The sequence below is a fragment of the Pyrus communis genome, chromosome 4 (assembly GCF_041283825.1).
Source record: "Pyrus communis isolate YQ-2024b chromosome 4, ASM4128382v1, whole genome shotgun sequence".
Taxonomy (NCBI): Eukaryota; Viridiplantae; Streptophyta; class Magnoliopsida; order Rosales; family Rosaceae; genus Pyrus; species Pyrus communis.
The window spans coordinates 3,530,478-3,543,428 of record NC_142568.1 but is presented as its reverse complement, the minus strand read 5'-3'; the positions used below and the strand labels follow the sequence as shown (position 1 = coordinate 3,543,428).

The following is a 12,951-nucleotide window of genomic DNA, read 5'->3' as shown; positions in this document are numbered from 1 at the left end:
AAAACTTGTAGAAGCTGACCAGCTGACTTCTGAAAAGTGACGATCTTCTCAACAAAACCATGAGGAACAAACACTTGATGCAGGACTTCCACTGTAATAGGATATAGCATGTGATGAACTGTAACTAACAGAATTCGGTTTGGCTGTGCATCCAGATAGTGTCCGACAGCAGAACAGCATAGAGACAGAGGAGAGAGGAGAATAAATAGAGAAGTACAGATAGAGAAAGAGACATGTAAAGTGATAATAAAATTAATACCCAACTATAAAAGGATGGAAAGCATGTAAAATATGAAAAGAAATATGAAAGGATCTAAGATACGAATATAGGTGCCCGTGAAGAAATTTGGAACAGGCTTGATTTGTGTAATCTATACTATTTATGTTCATTGTTGAATCCTGAACCCTGTCAACAAGTATTGGGAGATCTTGTAAAAATTTGAATAGTATTCATCCAATCAAACTGGACTATCAGAGATTGATTATAATCTCAAACTATGGTAACAGAAAAATATATTTAAAAGGTTGACAATACTCTATTAGAAGGCCTTGTTAAGACATATTAAAGAGGGAGGAACGAAAAAGAAACTCCTTTTATTCAGGCTACCACGCAATCGATCCAATAACCTATCTGCATTTGATCTGGCTCTTCTAAGACAAGTATGCAGATGAGGCATTGGGCATTACATCACAAAAGACAAAAGATGTTAAGCTTCAGGAATATGCTAATCCTATCACTTATTATGTAATTTATACTGAATGTCCCTTGACCACATTTAAAAATCAATTTGACATGAAATGCTTTATACTTTGTTTATAACACAGAAGTGACCTCCAGAAAAAGAACAAAATGCAACTGATGGGCCTTCTTTTGGTACTTCGTTTGTAAAAAATAAAAGAAACACAGAAGGGGTGCTACTACTCATTGCAAAGGGACTTCTTTTGGTACGAATTGCAAAGCCTTTATGACATCTGCATTCTGCCATAGGATCCTAAAGAGCAAATTTTGGTAGCACATGACCTGCACATGTTTTGTTTTTCTTCAAAAAGTCACTGGTAACTTACCCATCAATTTATGATAAACCATTAGAGGCCAAGCAGAACTATGCTTCCCCAACTCACTCATAATAAACTAATAAATGCTCTCTTTAAAAAAGGTTAAAAACATAACGTTTACATACATGAGAATATATAACATGTCAGGTGAAGAAAACAATGTGTGAGGCGGGAAATATGACCTTATAACATACATAATTACATAAGTTCTCTGAATAATAGATTTTTAAACATGATACATTTTACTGTTGCCTAGGTAAATATAACACTAATCATTTGCACCCGTAGAACTAAAATTATAGTGAAAGTACAATATTATAAAGAAATTGTGGAAATTATATGGATATTTATATGGTTTATGGCTTTAATACATAAGAAAGTTAAAACTAGTGCGGTCTATGGCCTTAATACGTCATAAAAAACTATATGGACCTTTTTCTTTTGAACCAATATAAAGGGGTTTTTTTTATTTATTTATAAAGCATAGACGTCCACTTCCCCATGTAACATTTCAACCTCCATCGGAAAAATATCAGACCAATATGTCTACATCTTCACCACATGCCACTTCAGCTCTACTAACGACACAGTAAAAAGTACTAACATACCAGAAGGTGATTCATTCTAATGTTTATTACTGGATAACACTTTTTATAGAAGTATCAGGCCTACAAGGTACCAACCTCATCTCCTCGTCCTTGAGCATTCTGGTACATTGTTGTCAGTTCTTGATGTGAGGAGAATTGGACATATACATTCCTTCCCCTAGTATCATAGAAAGTATAAACTGAGATTAAAATGTAACAAATTGTTACTTAAATTACTATGCAAATCACAATATATAGAGCGTGCTCAATAGAGGTTTCAAAATTATTTTTTTTGGGGGGGGGGGGTGGTGGGTGGGTGGGGCACCATCTTTTTACCTTATGGCAGGCTGAACATTTGCATAGAACTGCAGTGCACTGACTGCAGCAGCAGTATCTTGCATTTGGATAAGAGCCTGCACATGACACATGAAATAGACAACATAAACCCTCTATCTCTAGGGTTCTACCATATTGTAATGAGAATTTAAAAAACCTGATTTTTTGCACGAAGCATCACAAGCTTAGTTATGACTCCAAATGGCTGAAATAGCTGAAGCAAATCATTCTAGTAGAACAACATAAGATTCATCAGAAATAGTTAAAAGAAATAAAAGCATAATAAGCTCAAGATGATTCTACCACGTTATACTTATATGTAACAAATTAAAGAATTAAACTCCTTTAAAGAGAAAGGCACTTCCCTCCAAAATCAGCACTAATTCTCATTATTCATCGTATCAAACCATTCTCTTCACATTTAGATTTGCAGTTTCCTCAATTCCATTTAAAAATCTCCTCCTTACTTATAAAACATTCACACTTAATGCATTGCTTCAGTTCCGATACCATGGTACACCTTTTCTTCTCAAACTTATGCAAGGTAAACATACTATGAACTTACAGCCAATTGACTCACACAACGCTGAAAAATGTATAAACAAAAGATTATCCTCAATTCCTGAAATTTTCTTACCTTTTCCATAAAGTGTATTAATCTCATTTCCTTTAGATATAGTGAAAGTCAATTAAGCATAATTTTCTTCTTGATTGTCCAAGAAGCACTAAACTCATCAGTATAAGACTCTATGCTTCTAGTTTTAGGAGACCATGAATTCAACCCAATTAAAGTACATTGTCAATCATACAATTTTTTGGAAAGCCATAAAAACATATCTAAAATTTTAAATCCGCTGAATCTCGGCATTTGCAGAGACACAGTGAAGGGCAGAAGCATACTTCAGAAATTTCATGCCCCACGTTTCGAACATGAATGACTTTAGAAGGTTCTGTCATCGTGGAAAACCCTGCAACAACCCAACCACACATTAGCCTTTTCAGGCACAACCCAATTTCAAACAACACCAAATACACCATAGCTGTGTAATAGCAATGCAAATTCTTAAGTTCAGTGACAACCCCAAATTAACCAGATAAAAATGGCTTCAAACAACAATAATTCCCTTCAAAATACAAAAAATTAATGAGCTTTTCTTCAAAAAAATTAATTAGAATACCAAATTAAGCTTCTTTTTTTTTTTTTTTTCAGAGGGCAAAACAGTAAACGAAAAGGGTAAACTGAGCTGACAAAATTGATAAGAACTCAAAGCCTAAAGACCTGTTTGGTTGCCGAGAAAGCAACGGAAGGAAAATAATAGCTGAAGAATCAAACACGTCCAGTGACGTATTAGATCCCAGTTACCGGATTAAGATTTTCCCTGGCTATTTCTCTACAACCAAACGCACCTTCATATGCTTAAAACGACATCGACAATGAAAGGTAAGACGGAGGAAAGGGACTTGCCTGAGAGAGAGAGAGAGAGAGAGAGAGAGAGAGAGAGAGAGAGAGAGATCGAAGGACGTCGGAAGTGAAGAGGGAAACTCAGTCAGGGCCGCAAAGAGAGAGAGGGAGAGATCGAGTGCTTGACATGTAATTGCAAGATATGATTTAGATTGGAATGCGCACATTCAAAGTACAACAAACCCCCACACCCATTTGCCCTAACCTAAACTTGGATTTCTAACACGTGCGAGGCCAAGGTCAGTCCTTGGACCCCACTAAAACCATAAAAAAAATGCAAGGTCTAATCGGGCAAATGATCCTCATTGTCGCAAAGTAATCGAAAAGTAGTTCATATAGTAAAAAAATTCAGATTTAAACTCCTATGTTGAAGTTTGTTATGATTTATGTTAAAAATCAAAGCTTCTGTCATTTCTCCATTAATTGTCCACAAGTGAGCCTCGCATATTAGCCTCTCACTTGAGGCTATTATTAGAGAAATGACAGAAACTTTAATTTTGGGCATAAATTTTAACAAATTTCACTACAAGAGTTTAAGTTTAAATTTTTTTACCACAAGAACTATTTTCCGAATACCATGTAACCACGAGGATCATTTATTCAATTAATAAGCCTAATTTGCATTATAGTTAATTAATAAAAAAACGTTTGGTAAAATTAAATATTTCACTTATTATAGAAATAATGGCCTTTGGACAATAACTTGTAAAAAGATGTTTGTAGGTTACTTTTAAAAACTGCTTCCATAAAAAGTAGAGTTGAGCGTATGATGAATATTTTAAATTCTTGTAATACCATCATTGGTTTAACAATGACATTATTTATTCTTTTATACACATTTTATCTCTATGGTAACAAAGTGATTGTCACCACATTTCACTACAACCACTAATCTTACACCACTACCTCCATTTTCACCACCATTGCCACGAACACAACAATCACAAACACCACCACTACCACTACAACCGCAACACCACCGCATTGTTGTCACCACAACCACAATCGCTACCATTGCCACCACCGTCGTTGCTTCCCTACCACCATTGTTGTTATCTCTGCACCACAACCATCACACCCAACTATTGGCACCACCATCACAGCCTTACCATTGTCGTTGCCATCACCAATGTTGTGCTCACCGCTATAGCTGCTACCACCTATAACTGCAATCACCAACCTTACACAACCGTGGGGATCACCACTTTCGCTTACACCCCCAAACACCACACCCTACCAGTGTCACTACGACTCTGCCCCCACCATTGTCGATGTCAAAACCATCATTGTCTTTGCCACCGCTTATTGTCACCACCACCATCACTACATGTCCATTTTTTTTATCATATACAAACTTATATATATTTACCAAACGTTTTTACATTGTTTTTCATACTCACGTCACTTTTAAAAATATAGTTTATCAAATGCTCAATTGCTTATTTTGCAACTGATTATTCTTAAAGCAAAATGGGGTTTTTTTTTTTAATTTTTAAAAGGCACATCAATCCAAACTGCCCTACAACGGCTTAGTAGTATACCTCTTCATTAATAAATAGTTAGGTTCGTATTTCGCAAATGGTGATTTTGAAATCAATTTATTCCGCCACCCACCTGTGTAAATATATATTTTCTAAATAAATAAATAAAATGTAAATTAGTTGAATCAAGCTCAAGTTCAGCTTCAATGCCATATTTGCGTTGGCTCAAGCTAAGTTAATGAATAAGAACAACTAATCGCCGGTAGACCCTTCCCTTGTCCTGTATGGGGCAATTCCTCTTAAGTCTCTTACTCGTCATGTTTCTCTTATCTTCCAAGTCTCTTCCCGGCAGTGTTTCCCTTCCCTTGTCCTGTATGGGGCAATTCCTCTTAAGTCTCTTACTCGTCATGTTTCTCTTATCTTCCAAGTCTCTTCCCGGCAGTGTTTCTCTAATCTTCTAACCATCTTCGCCTTCGGGTTGTTATCGCGCTCTCGCTCTATCGAAGTGAACCTTTGGTAAAGACCGTGGCTACTGCTGTTTGAGCCACAAATTCATTCCAAACGGTTAGCACCAAGTGGCACACAACCCCGAACGGATGGGATCAAGCGGCCCACAATTTTGACAATATGGTCCAACCTTTCTTTATGAAAATGGTAAGATCACATAATTTGTCCAAGAAATCAAGCCAAGCACAAGACTTCGAACTAAAAAGTATACCAGGACCTTATATGCAGTCACCAGTCACCATTTTTTTTTTTTCAAAAGGAAACAACCGAAGGCAAGAAACGATTATCCACACCTTCTGGATCCGAAGAGGATATGAAGAATTTCACCCTACTCAACCATAATCAAACAAACTCACTAACTCGGAACATCAAACCTGAAACCTCCCACATTTTTTTTGTTTATTGAGAAACCAGTCAGTGCCCTTACCAATGAACCACTAGCTGTGGTTCACCGGTCAAATTTTTTTTTGAAATTCAAAAAGAAACAACTAATGGCAAGAAACGATTATCCAAATCTTCCAAACTTAGGAAAGACTGAGAAATTTCACCCTACTCGACCAGTCAAACAAACTCGTCATCTCAGAGCATCAAACCTGAAACCCCCACATTTTTTTGTTTATCAAGAAACCACAGTCAGCGCTCTTACCGGTGGACCACTTGTGGTTCACCAGTCACTGTTTATCAATCAAATAACTTTTTCCTAACCTCTAGTTTTCTCCCCTTATCCCCCATGATTTTAGCCGTCAAATGAGCAGTCATTAAAAACAGGTTCAAAAGTTGTAATTCTAAAATAACCATCAAATATTCAAGTACCTCGAAGAAAACAAAACTTAATCCGCACCGTTCAACATCCTCGGCAATTCAAACCAAAACAAACCATGAAAAACAGAATTGTTGCAACTAAAAACTCGACTACTACTTCGATAGCTATTAACTCTTGGGGAGTTCTCATCCTTATGCCTTGAGACGTCCGTAGTACTTCTGTTTCTCCTGTGTTGTCTGGAAGCGACCATGGCCAAACTTTGAGGAGGTATCGATGAACTTGAGCTTGATATCCTCGAGAGCAAGACGAGAGGTCTGCTTGAGAAGGGACTGGCGAAGAGTGACGACCCTCTTCTTAGGTCCAACACAGCATCCCTTGATCAGAATGTAGTCATCCTTCACCACACCATAGTGAGGAAAGCCACCAATGGGAGTGATGTCTTTCTCGGTCCTGAAACATCATCGATATCAGCATATTTTCTAAACAAACACAAAACTAAAATCTAAACCAAGAATCCAACAAAAACTAAAGAGGAACCAACAGGACACATGCAGAGTACTAAAATCATGCAAGTTTATTAAGTTTACTAACCTGTCGAACTCAGTGACAGCAGTGTGTGACTCCTGCCCAGCCTTTCCGAGCTTATAAATCTTCTTGTTCATCTCAGTACGGTGGTGGTATCCATTCTGACCAGCCCTGGCAACTGTAAATGAGACTCTAGCAGGATGCCAGGCCCCAATACAAGCCACCTTCCTCAGACCCCTATGAGTCTTGCGAGGAAGCCGGGTAACACCCCAACGAGTAACAACACCTTCATAACCTTTACCCTTTGTGACACCGATGATGTCAATCATTTCATCCTTCTGGAAAACAGCATCAATAGGGATCTGCTTCTCAAAGAAGCTTTTGGCAAATTCAACTTTCTGGGCAATGGTCCCTCCATTCACCTGGATCTCCATAAGATGTGCTTTCTTTTGTTTCAATCCCTTCATCTTCCTAATCTGCAGATGTAAAAAATACAAGCACAAATACATCACTTTTTTTTGGACAAAGGCACAAACACATCACTGAAGGACCATAAAAAGTACATAACAGTAAGATATAGCAATTACTACGAGAAACAACTTAAATAAATAAATAAAATTTACTTAACAAGCACATGCAACATCAATCACGAGTTCCATAGAACATAACATTACTTGTTTCAATGCAATGTTGCAGCTATTATAAAAACTGTATTTGGAATAATATCTAAAAACGAAGCAAAAAAAAAGACATGACAAACATTAGCCTCCAAACAATTTATTCGATCTAGCTGAACAAATAAAACCATCATAAATCAGAACTACGTTTTTGAAAGATGAATTTATAGGGTAAACTGGCTGAAGGTTCTACGAAGCAAATATCAAATATCATGACAAAAAATACCCAGGCTAAACAAGAACAGCATCAATTCGACAAACAAAGTCCAATCAATACCTGAGTGTGAGCCAACACCCGGATGACAGTAGCATACTTGATAAGTTTCTCAAACTGGGATTCAATACTCTTCTTTCCCTCCTCACTTTCATAGTTCTTCGAGTATTTTGAGAAAGCCTTCTTCTTGGACTTGCACCAGTTCTTGTAGAACCTCCTCTTCACCTCCTCACTCAGATGCTGGGCCCACACTGTGTTCAGAGAACGAAGGCCACGTGGTGTCTTCACGTAACCAACAACTCCAACAACCACCATGGGAGGAGCCTCAATGATAGTAACAGCCTCGCACGTCTCCTTCTTGTGAAGCTCTAAAGAGATTAAAAGTTTGTTATAAAAAAAAATAAAAAAAAAACTGACATTGATACTTCAAACACTCACATTTTCTGCATGCTAAGTGAACCACTTGAACGCACACGTCAGAAGAAAAAAAAGGCACAAATTCGTGTTGAACTTATTTAAGCATTGTATTTTGTGGCTGTAAATATGAAACAGACACATGTTTCCAACCTAAGTATCCACCATCTCTTATTAACCTTCTCGATCAAGCACAAAAGAAATCATAGAGTTAAGGAACTATATTATATATCGGTAACCCATCAACAAAATATATGACCTAAAGAGATGTTAGTTAGAGCGTCGCATACTTGATCCAGGCTTCTCGACATCTCTGACAATGTGAGTCATCCCGGCCTTGTAACCGAGGAAAGCAGTCAGCTTGCAGGGTTTGGATGGATCATCCTTGGGGAATGCCTTCACTGCATGTCCACAAAATTGACAGAAGAGTGAGTGATACATAAATACAAATAAACACGAACATATTACACTGATACAGACATTCAAACTAAACACTAACTATCAAAACACAAACTTTTAAAATCTTTACAAACTCTATCAAAACACAGAAGTTTAAAATCTTTACAAATTGTTTTACAAAAAGGAACAGCGTAAACATTCAGCTTAAATATAGAAATATCATATTCAATACAATACTTGTTAACAAACAAACCATTGGCAAGCAGATGATAAAATATTGTACAAATCTCATCGATGTAAACTGGAAACCAAATAAAGGAGCTATATATACCTTTGCCTCTGTGACGAGCGGCACGCTTCCTTGGAAGAAATCCAAGGGATCCATGTCTGGGGTGCTCAAACTTCCTGTGAGACATCTTCCTCCTCTTCCTTTAAACCAAAAAAGGCAACAGAAATCAATACAAATAAAACCCACATGTCCATACAGGTTAATGAAAAATCTTACAGGATCTAACACCAAATTTTAATAGCGACACAACGATCTATACATATAAAATATAATTGAACAATAATAGCATTCAGAAACCAAACAATCTCAGTACATTCCAATCATTTCCGAAACCAATATATATTATACAAAAATGAATCAAACTCAACTACAAAACGAGATTAAAACCCTAAAACATGATCGAATCCAAATAACTTTCATGGAAAATACGCAAACACAAGAAAATCCCATTTGACCAGAAGACAAGCAATGGAGAGTGAGAGAGACACTCATACAGAATGAAGAGAGATACAGACACAGAGAGGAGCAAAGAGAGACGGACAGAGAGAAAGGTAGAGGGAGAAGGAACCTGAGCTTCTAGCTAGCTGCGGCGAAATGCACCCACTCGGTATGAAGAATAAACCCTAGTAGCTCTGTGGGGTTTAAATAATAACCCGATTTACAGAAAATGCCCTACATTTTACTTAAATTACGCAAAAGCCCAGTTTTTCTTTTTTCAGGTACATTTGTGGGCCCAAAGGCCAACCCGAGCTACAACATAACGGGCCTTTTTTTGGATGAACACTTTGCCATTTCCCCAATCTCCGGGTTTTTTTTTTTTTTTAAGAAAAACTAATGATAATGGTTTGAAGACTTTGAGTTTTAACGATAAAGAAAAAATGGTAAATATCAGTTTACTATCCTCATATTTCGTGGTTTTTAATATTTAGTACATCAAGTTTTTTTCGTCCCAGAATCATACCTAAAGTGTAAATTTTGGAACAGTCTCATACATCCGTTAATCAAACTGTTAAGTCTCCCGTTAAGTGATGATGTGGCACCCATGTGGACAATGACTGGGCACCACATGTCATTAAAGGGTCTACGTGGATTTTTTTTTTCTTTCTTTCTTTCTTTTCTTCAGAGGGGTTCATGTGGAATTTTTCTTCTTCTTCTTCTTCTTCTTCTCCTTCTTCCTCATTTCTTCTCTTTAGAGGAGGGGTTCACCTTCACCCCTCCCTACCCCTTCCCTTCTTCTCTCTCCCTTCTCTTCCCTGCACCCATCCTCCCCGCACACCCACCCATTCCCCTCCTCTGCACTCACCCTCCCGCACACTTCTTCCAAGGAGATGATGTCAGTGGTAGATTCAATAACTAGGATGAGCTCAAAACTGATGAGAAAGAATAACAGAAGCAGATAAAAGGAGAAATTGGAAATAGGGTTTGAGAGAAAACCCATTTGCTCTTTTCAATTTTTGGATCAAATCATGTCAATTCTTGGAGTTCCTGAGATGGGTTTTTGAAAACTTTGAGAAACACCCAGCTGGGTAGAGTAAAGATTGAAGCTTTTTTGCTTGAAACTGATTTTTCTGCAAAAAAAAAAAAAAAAATATTGGTTTTATTTTTGTGGGAAGTATTTGGGTTTCTGGGTTTTGCTTCTCCGACACAGACGACTCATATTCCTAAACCCTATCCCGAATGCTCATGCCAAATTCCGACCCAACATCCGTCCTTCTCCCTCCCGCAGTAGCCAAATCATTCCCTTCATTCACCAACTCCAAGAGATTTCCCACCGATTTAGGAACATTTCCGAAAAAATAATTGTAACCCAGATCAAGAACCTTTGGCTTCTTCAACTTTGAGAAACTCAGGGGGATTTCGTAGAAGAAGTCACATACGACGCCGTGAGGGCCAGAGAGGCATAGGTCGTCGGGGAAAAGGGAGCGCCAGGGGATGTCGGGGTTGACGGAGCCCATACCTGTGTAAATGGTGTCTTGCTTGGCGGGGGTGAGGAGGGGTTGGGGTTGTGAAATGATGGCTATGGACATGAAGGTTGTGAGGAGGAGGAGGAGGGTTGTGAGTGCAGAGGAGAGAAGCGAGGGAGAAGGAATGAGGGGGTTGGGAGGGGTGAAGGTGAACGCCCAGATTTTTTTTTTTTTAATTTTAAATTTAAATTTTTTAATTTTTTAATATTCACGTGAACCCTTTAATGACAAGTGGTGCCTAATCATTGTCCACATGAGCGCCACATCATCACTTAACGAGAGACTTAATAGTTTGACTAACGGATGTATGAGAGTGTCCCAAAATTTACACTTTAGGTATGACATTGGGACGAAAAAAACTTGATGTACTAAATGTTGAAAACCACCAAACATGAGGGTAGTAAACTGATATTTACCCAAGAAAAAATAAAGGTTAAAGTGAATAATACCAGTATTGACTTTTTAGTGTAAAAATGTGGTTTTTCGTTAAAGTTTCCTTTTTTTTTTTCTACCCTGGACTGTCATGGACAAAACTATATAATATCTCGAGTAAATCTCAGTTTACTACCCTCAAGTTTCATGGTTTTCAACATTTAGTACATGAAGTTTTTTTTGTCCTAGAGTCATACCTAAAGTGTTAATTTTGGGACAATCTCATACATATGTTAGTCTGCCTGTTAAGTCTCTTGTTAACTGATGACGTGACGCACATGTGAACAATGACTAGACGTCACGTGTCATTAAGGGGTCCATGTGGAAATTAAAAATTCAAAAAAAAAAAAAAAAAACAATTCCCACCCAAAATTTTAACCCATAACTATGTACTACCTTCCTTTTTTCCCGCCAAATCATTTTCAAAAAAAAAAAAATCAAATTAAATAGGGAAAAAACCACAACTTTCATTCCAAATCTGCAATTTCATACAAACTTTCAATTCTAAATATGCAAATTCATCATTTAAACTACCAACTACCAACAAAGTTTCAAGGGTTCACAACAAAGTTCAATTGTCAACAATTTTCAATTCACAACAAAGTTCAATATTCTAAGTTGTACACCTTCCAATTCACAGGAAAGTATCAAAAGACCACAACTTTAACAACTAATGGGTCAAAGTGTTCTTCCAAAATATAAGTACACAACTAAACCAAAATAAGAGTACCAAAAACACAAAAGATCTGTCCAAAACACAAAAGATCTATCCGAAAGTTGTTTCCCAAAAAACTAATGGCATATTCAACTATAATGAAATGAACCCTTAAACAACCTAAAACATAAAAGCAGCTTCATAAAACATTCATCCTCATTTTCTGACCTCTTGCAATAGACTTTGAAGTGGTTTGAGAGACTTGAGTTTGCTGAGATGAAGATTGTGGAGCTTCCTGAGTGCATGGCTATGATGACCGAGAGGATTGTAATGCCTTAGGTGTCGAGGCCTAATTAATGAACCCATAAAATATTAGCACTCAAAGACACTACACTTCACAAATAACAAATTCACTTAAGAAATGAAAAATCAACAAAAAATATCAAAATTATACCTCATTTTTCTTGCTTTTTCTTCATTTTTTAGCAGCTGGATGATGATGAGTGGTTGGGCATCTGGCCTTGTTGTGTCCTAAGCCCTTGCAAACACTACACTTCACACTTTTTTGCCCTCTTTTGCTTTACTTGAATTCATTTTCATCACCCTCCTTATTTCTCTTCTTTTTTTTGGTCTTCTAGGCTACCTTTTAAAAGTTGAAGGAATAATGCATTTGTTTTTAGATGGCTCCCAATATTTCATGCCTTGGACATGTTGAATTAGGTTTTCATAAGCTTAAAAGTACTTTTCATTCTTGCACCAAGATGAAATAAATTCCTCAGCCTGTCTCCTTGCATAATAGATGGTCAAGCAACCATGCATGCAAGGAAAGCCTACCAAATCTCATCTTCTGCATGAGCAAGTGCACCCATTCAAATCCACCATAAATATATTGCATCTGCCTTCATCTACTTTAATTTTTTTCTCCTCCAGACCATGTAGCTATAGTGCATGAGCTTTTCAACTTGTACTTCTCAAACTTCTTCTGGATTTTTGGGCAGATAGCTTCTTTATCCTTCCTCATTGCATCTCTTCTCAACCATATTCTTTTCATCAATAAAACTCTTATAGTTTCCAGCATGGTAATAATAGGCTTGTCCCTAGCCCTCAGGATAAAAGAATTGAAGCTCTCACATTGGTTGTTTAAGAGAATGTCACACTAAGTGTGTCTCAAAGTGTGACCTACTCCAATG

The 12,951-nt window shown here is 37.3% G+C and overlaps 2 protein-coding genes across 9 annotated transcripts in view; both read right to left on the bottom strand.

Annotated features, from left to right (window-relative positions):
* PTB3 (polypyrimidine tract-binding protein 3) overlaps positions 1–12,951 on the bottom strand; it is a 75,153-nt gene that overhangs the window by 3,505 nt on the left and 58,697 nt on the right. For 2 of the 6 annotated variants that reach the window (XM_088692346.1, XM_088692350.1), the window contains exons 1-6: positions 3,450–3,589; positions 2,880–2,950; positions 2,137–2,208; positions 1,980–2,056; positions 1,740–1,821; positions 20–143 (exon numbers count right to left, since the gene is read on the bottom strand). In XM_088692346.1, the coding sequence (XP_088548472.1) occupies positions 20–143; positions 1,740–1,821; positions 1,980–2,056; positions 2,137–2,208; positions 2,880–2,936 (412 nt within the window). In that variant the 5' untranslated portion in view covers positions 2,937–2,950; positions 3,450–3,589. Of the gene's footprint in view, positions 1–19; positions 144–1,739; positions 1,822–1,979; positions 2,057–2,136; positions 2,209–2,879; positions 2,951–3,258; positions 3,670–12,951 lie in introns of those variants that run through there. The other 4 variants (XM_088692347.1, XM_088692345.1, XM_088692349.1 and 1 more) reach the window with 4 other exon arrangements.
* On the bottom strand, positions 6,188–9,384 carry LOC137722739 (ribosomal protein 1). Of its 3 annotated transcripts, none has more exons than XM_068461815.2 (6): positions 9,279–9,384; positions 8,753–8,850; positions 8,313–8,423; positions 7,672–7,976; positions 6,784–7,193; positions 6,188–6,642 (listed from the first exon to the last, which is right to left on the bottom strand). In XM_068461815.2, the coding sequence occupies exons 2-6, from the start codon at positions 8,835–8,837 to the stop codon at positions 6,384–6,386; spliced, it is 1,170 nt and encodes a 389-aa protein (XP_068317916.1). In that variant the 5' UTR covers positions 8,838–8,850; positions 9,279–9,384; the 3' UTR covers positions 6,188–6,383. The 3 variants fall into 3 exon arrangements, with proteins under 3 accessions (XP_068317916.1, XP_088548470.1, XP_088548469.1); XM_088692344.1 differs by having other exon boundaries at positions 9,252–9,328; XM_088692343.1 differs by having other exon boundaries at positions 9,205–9,321.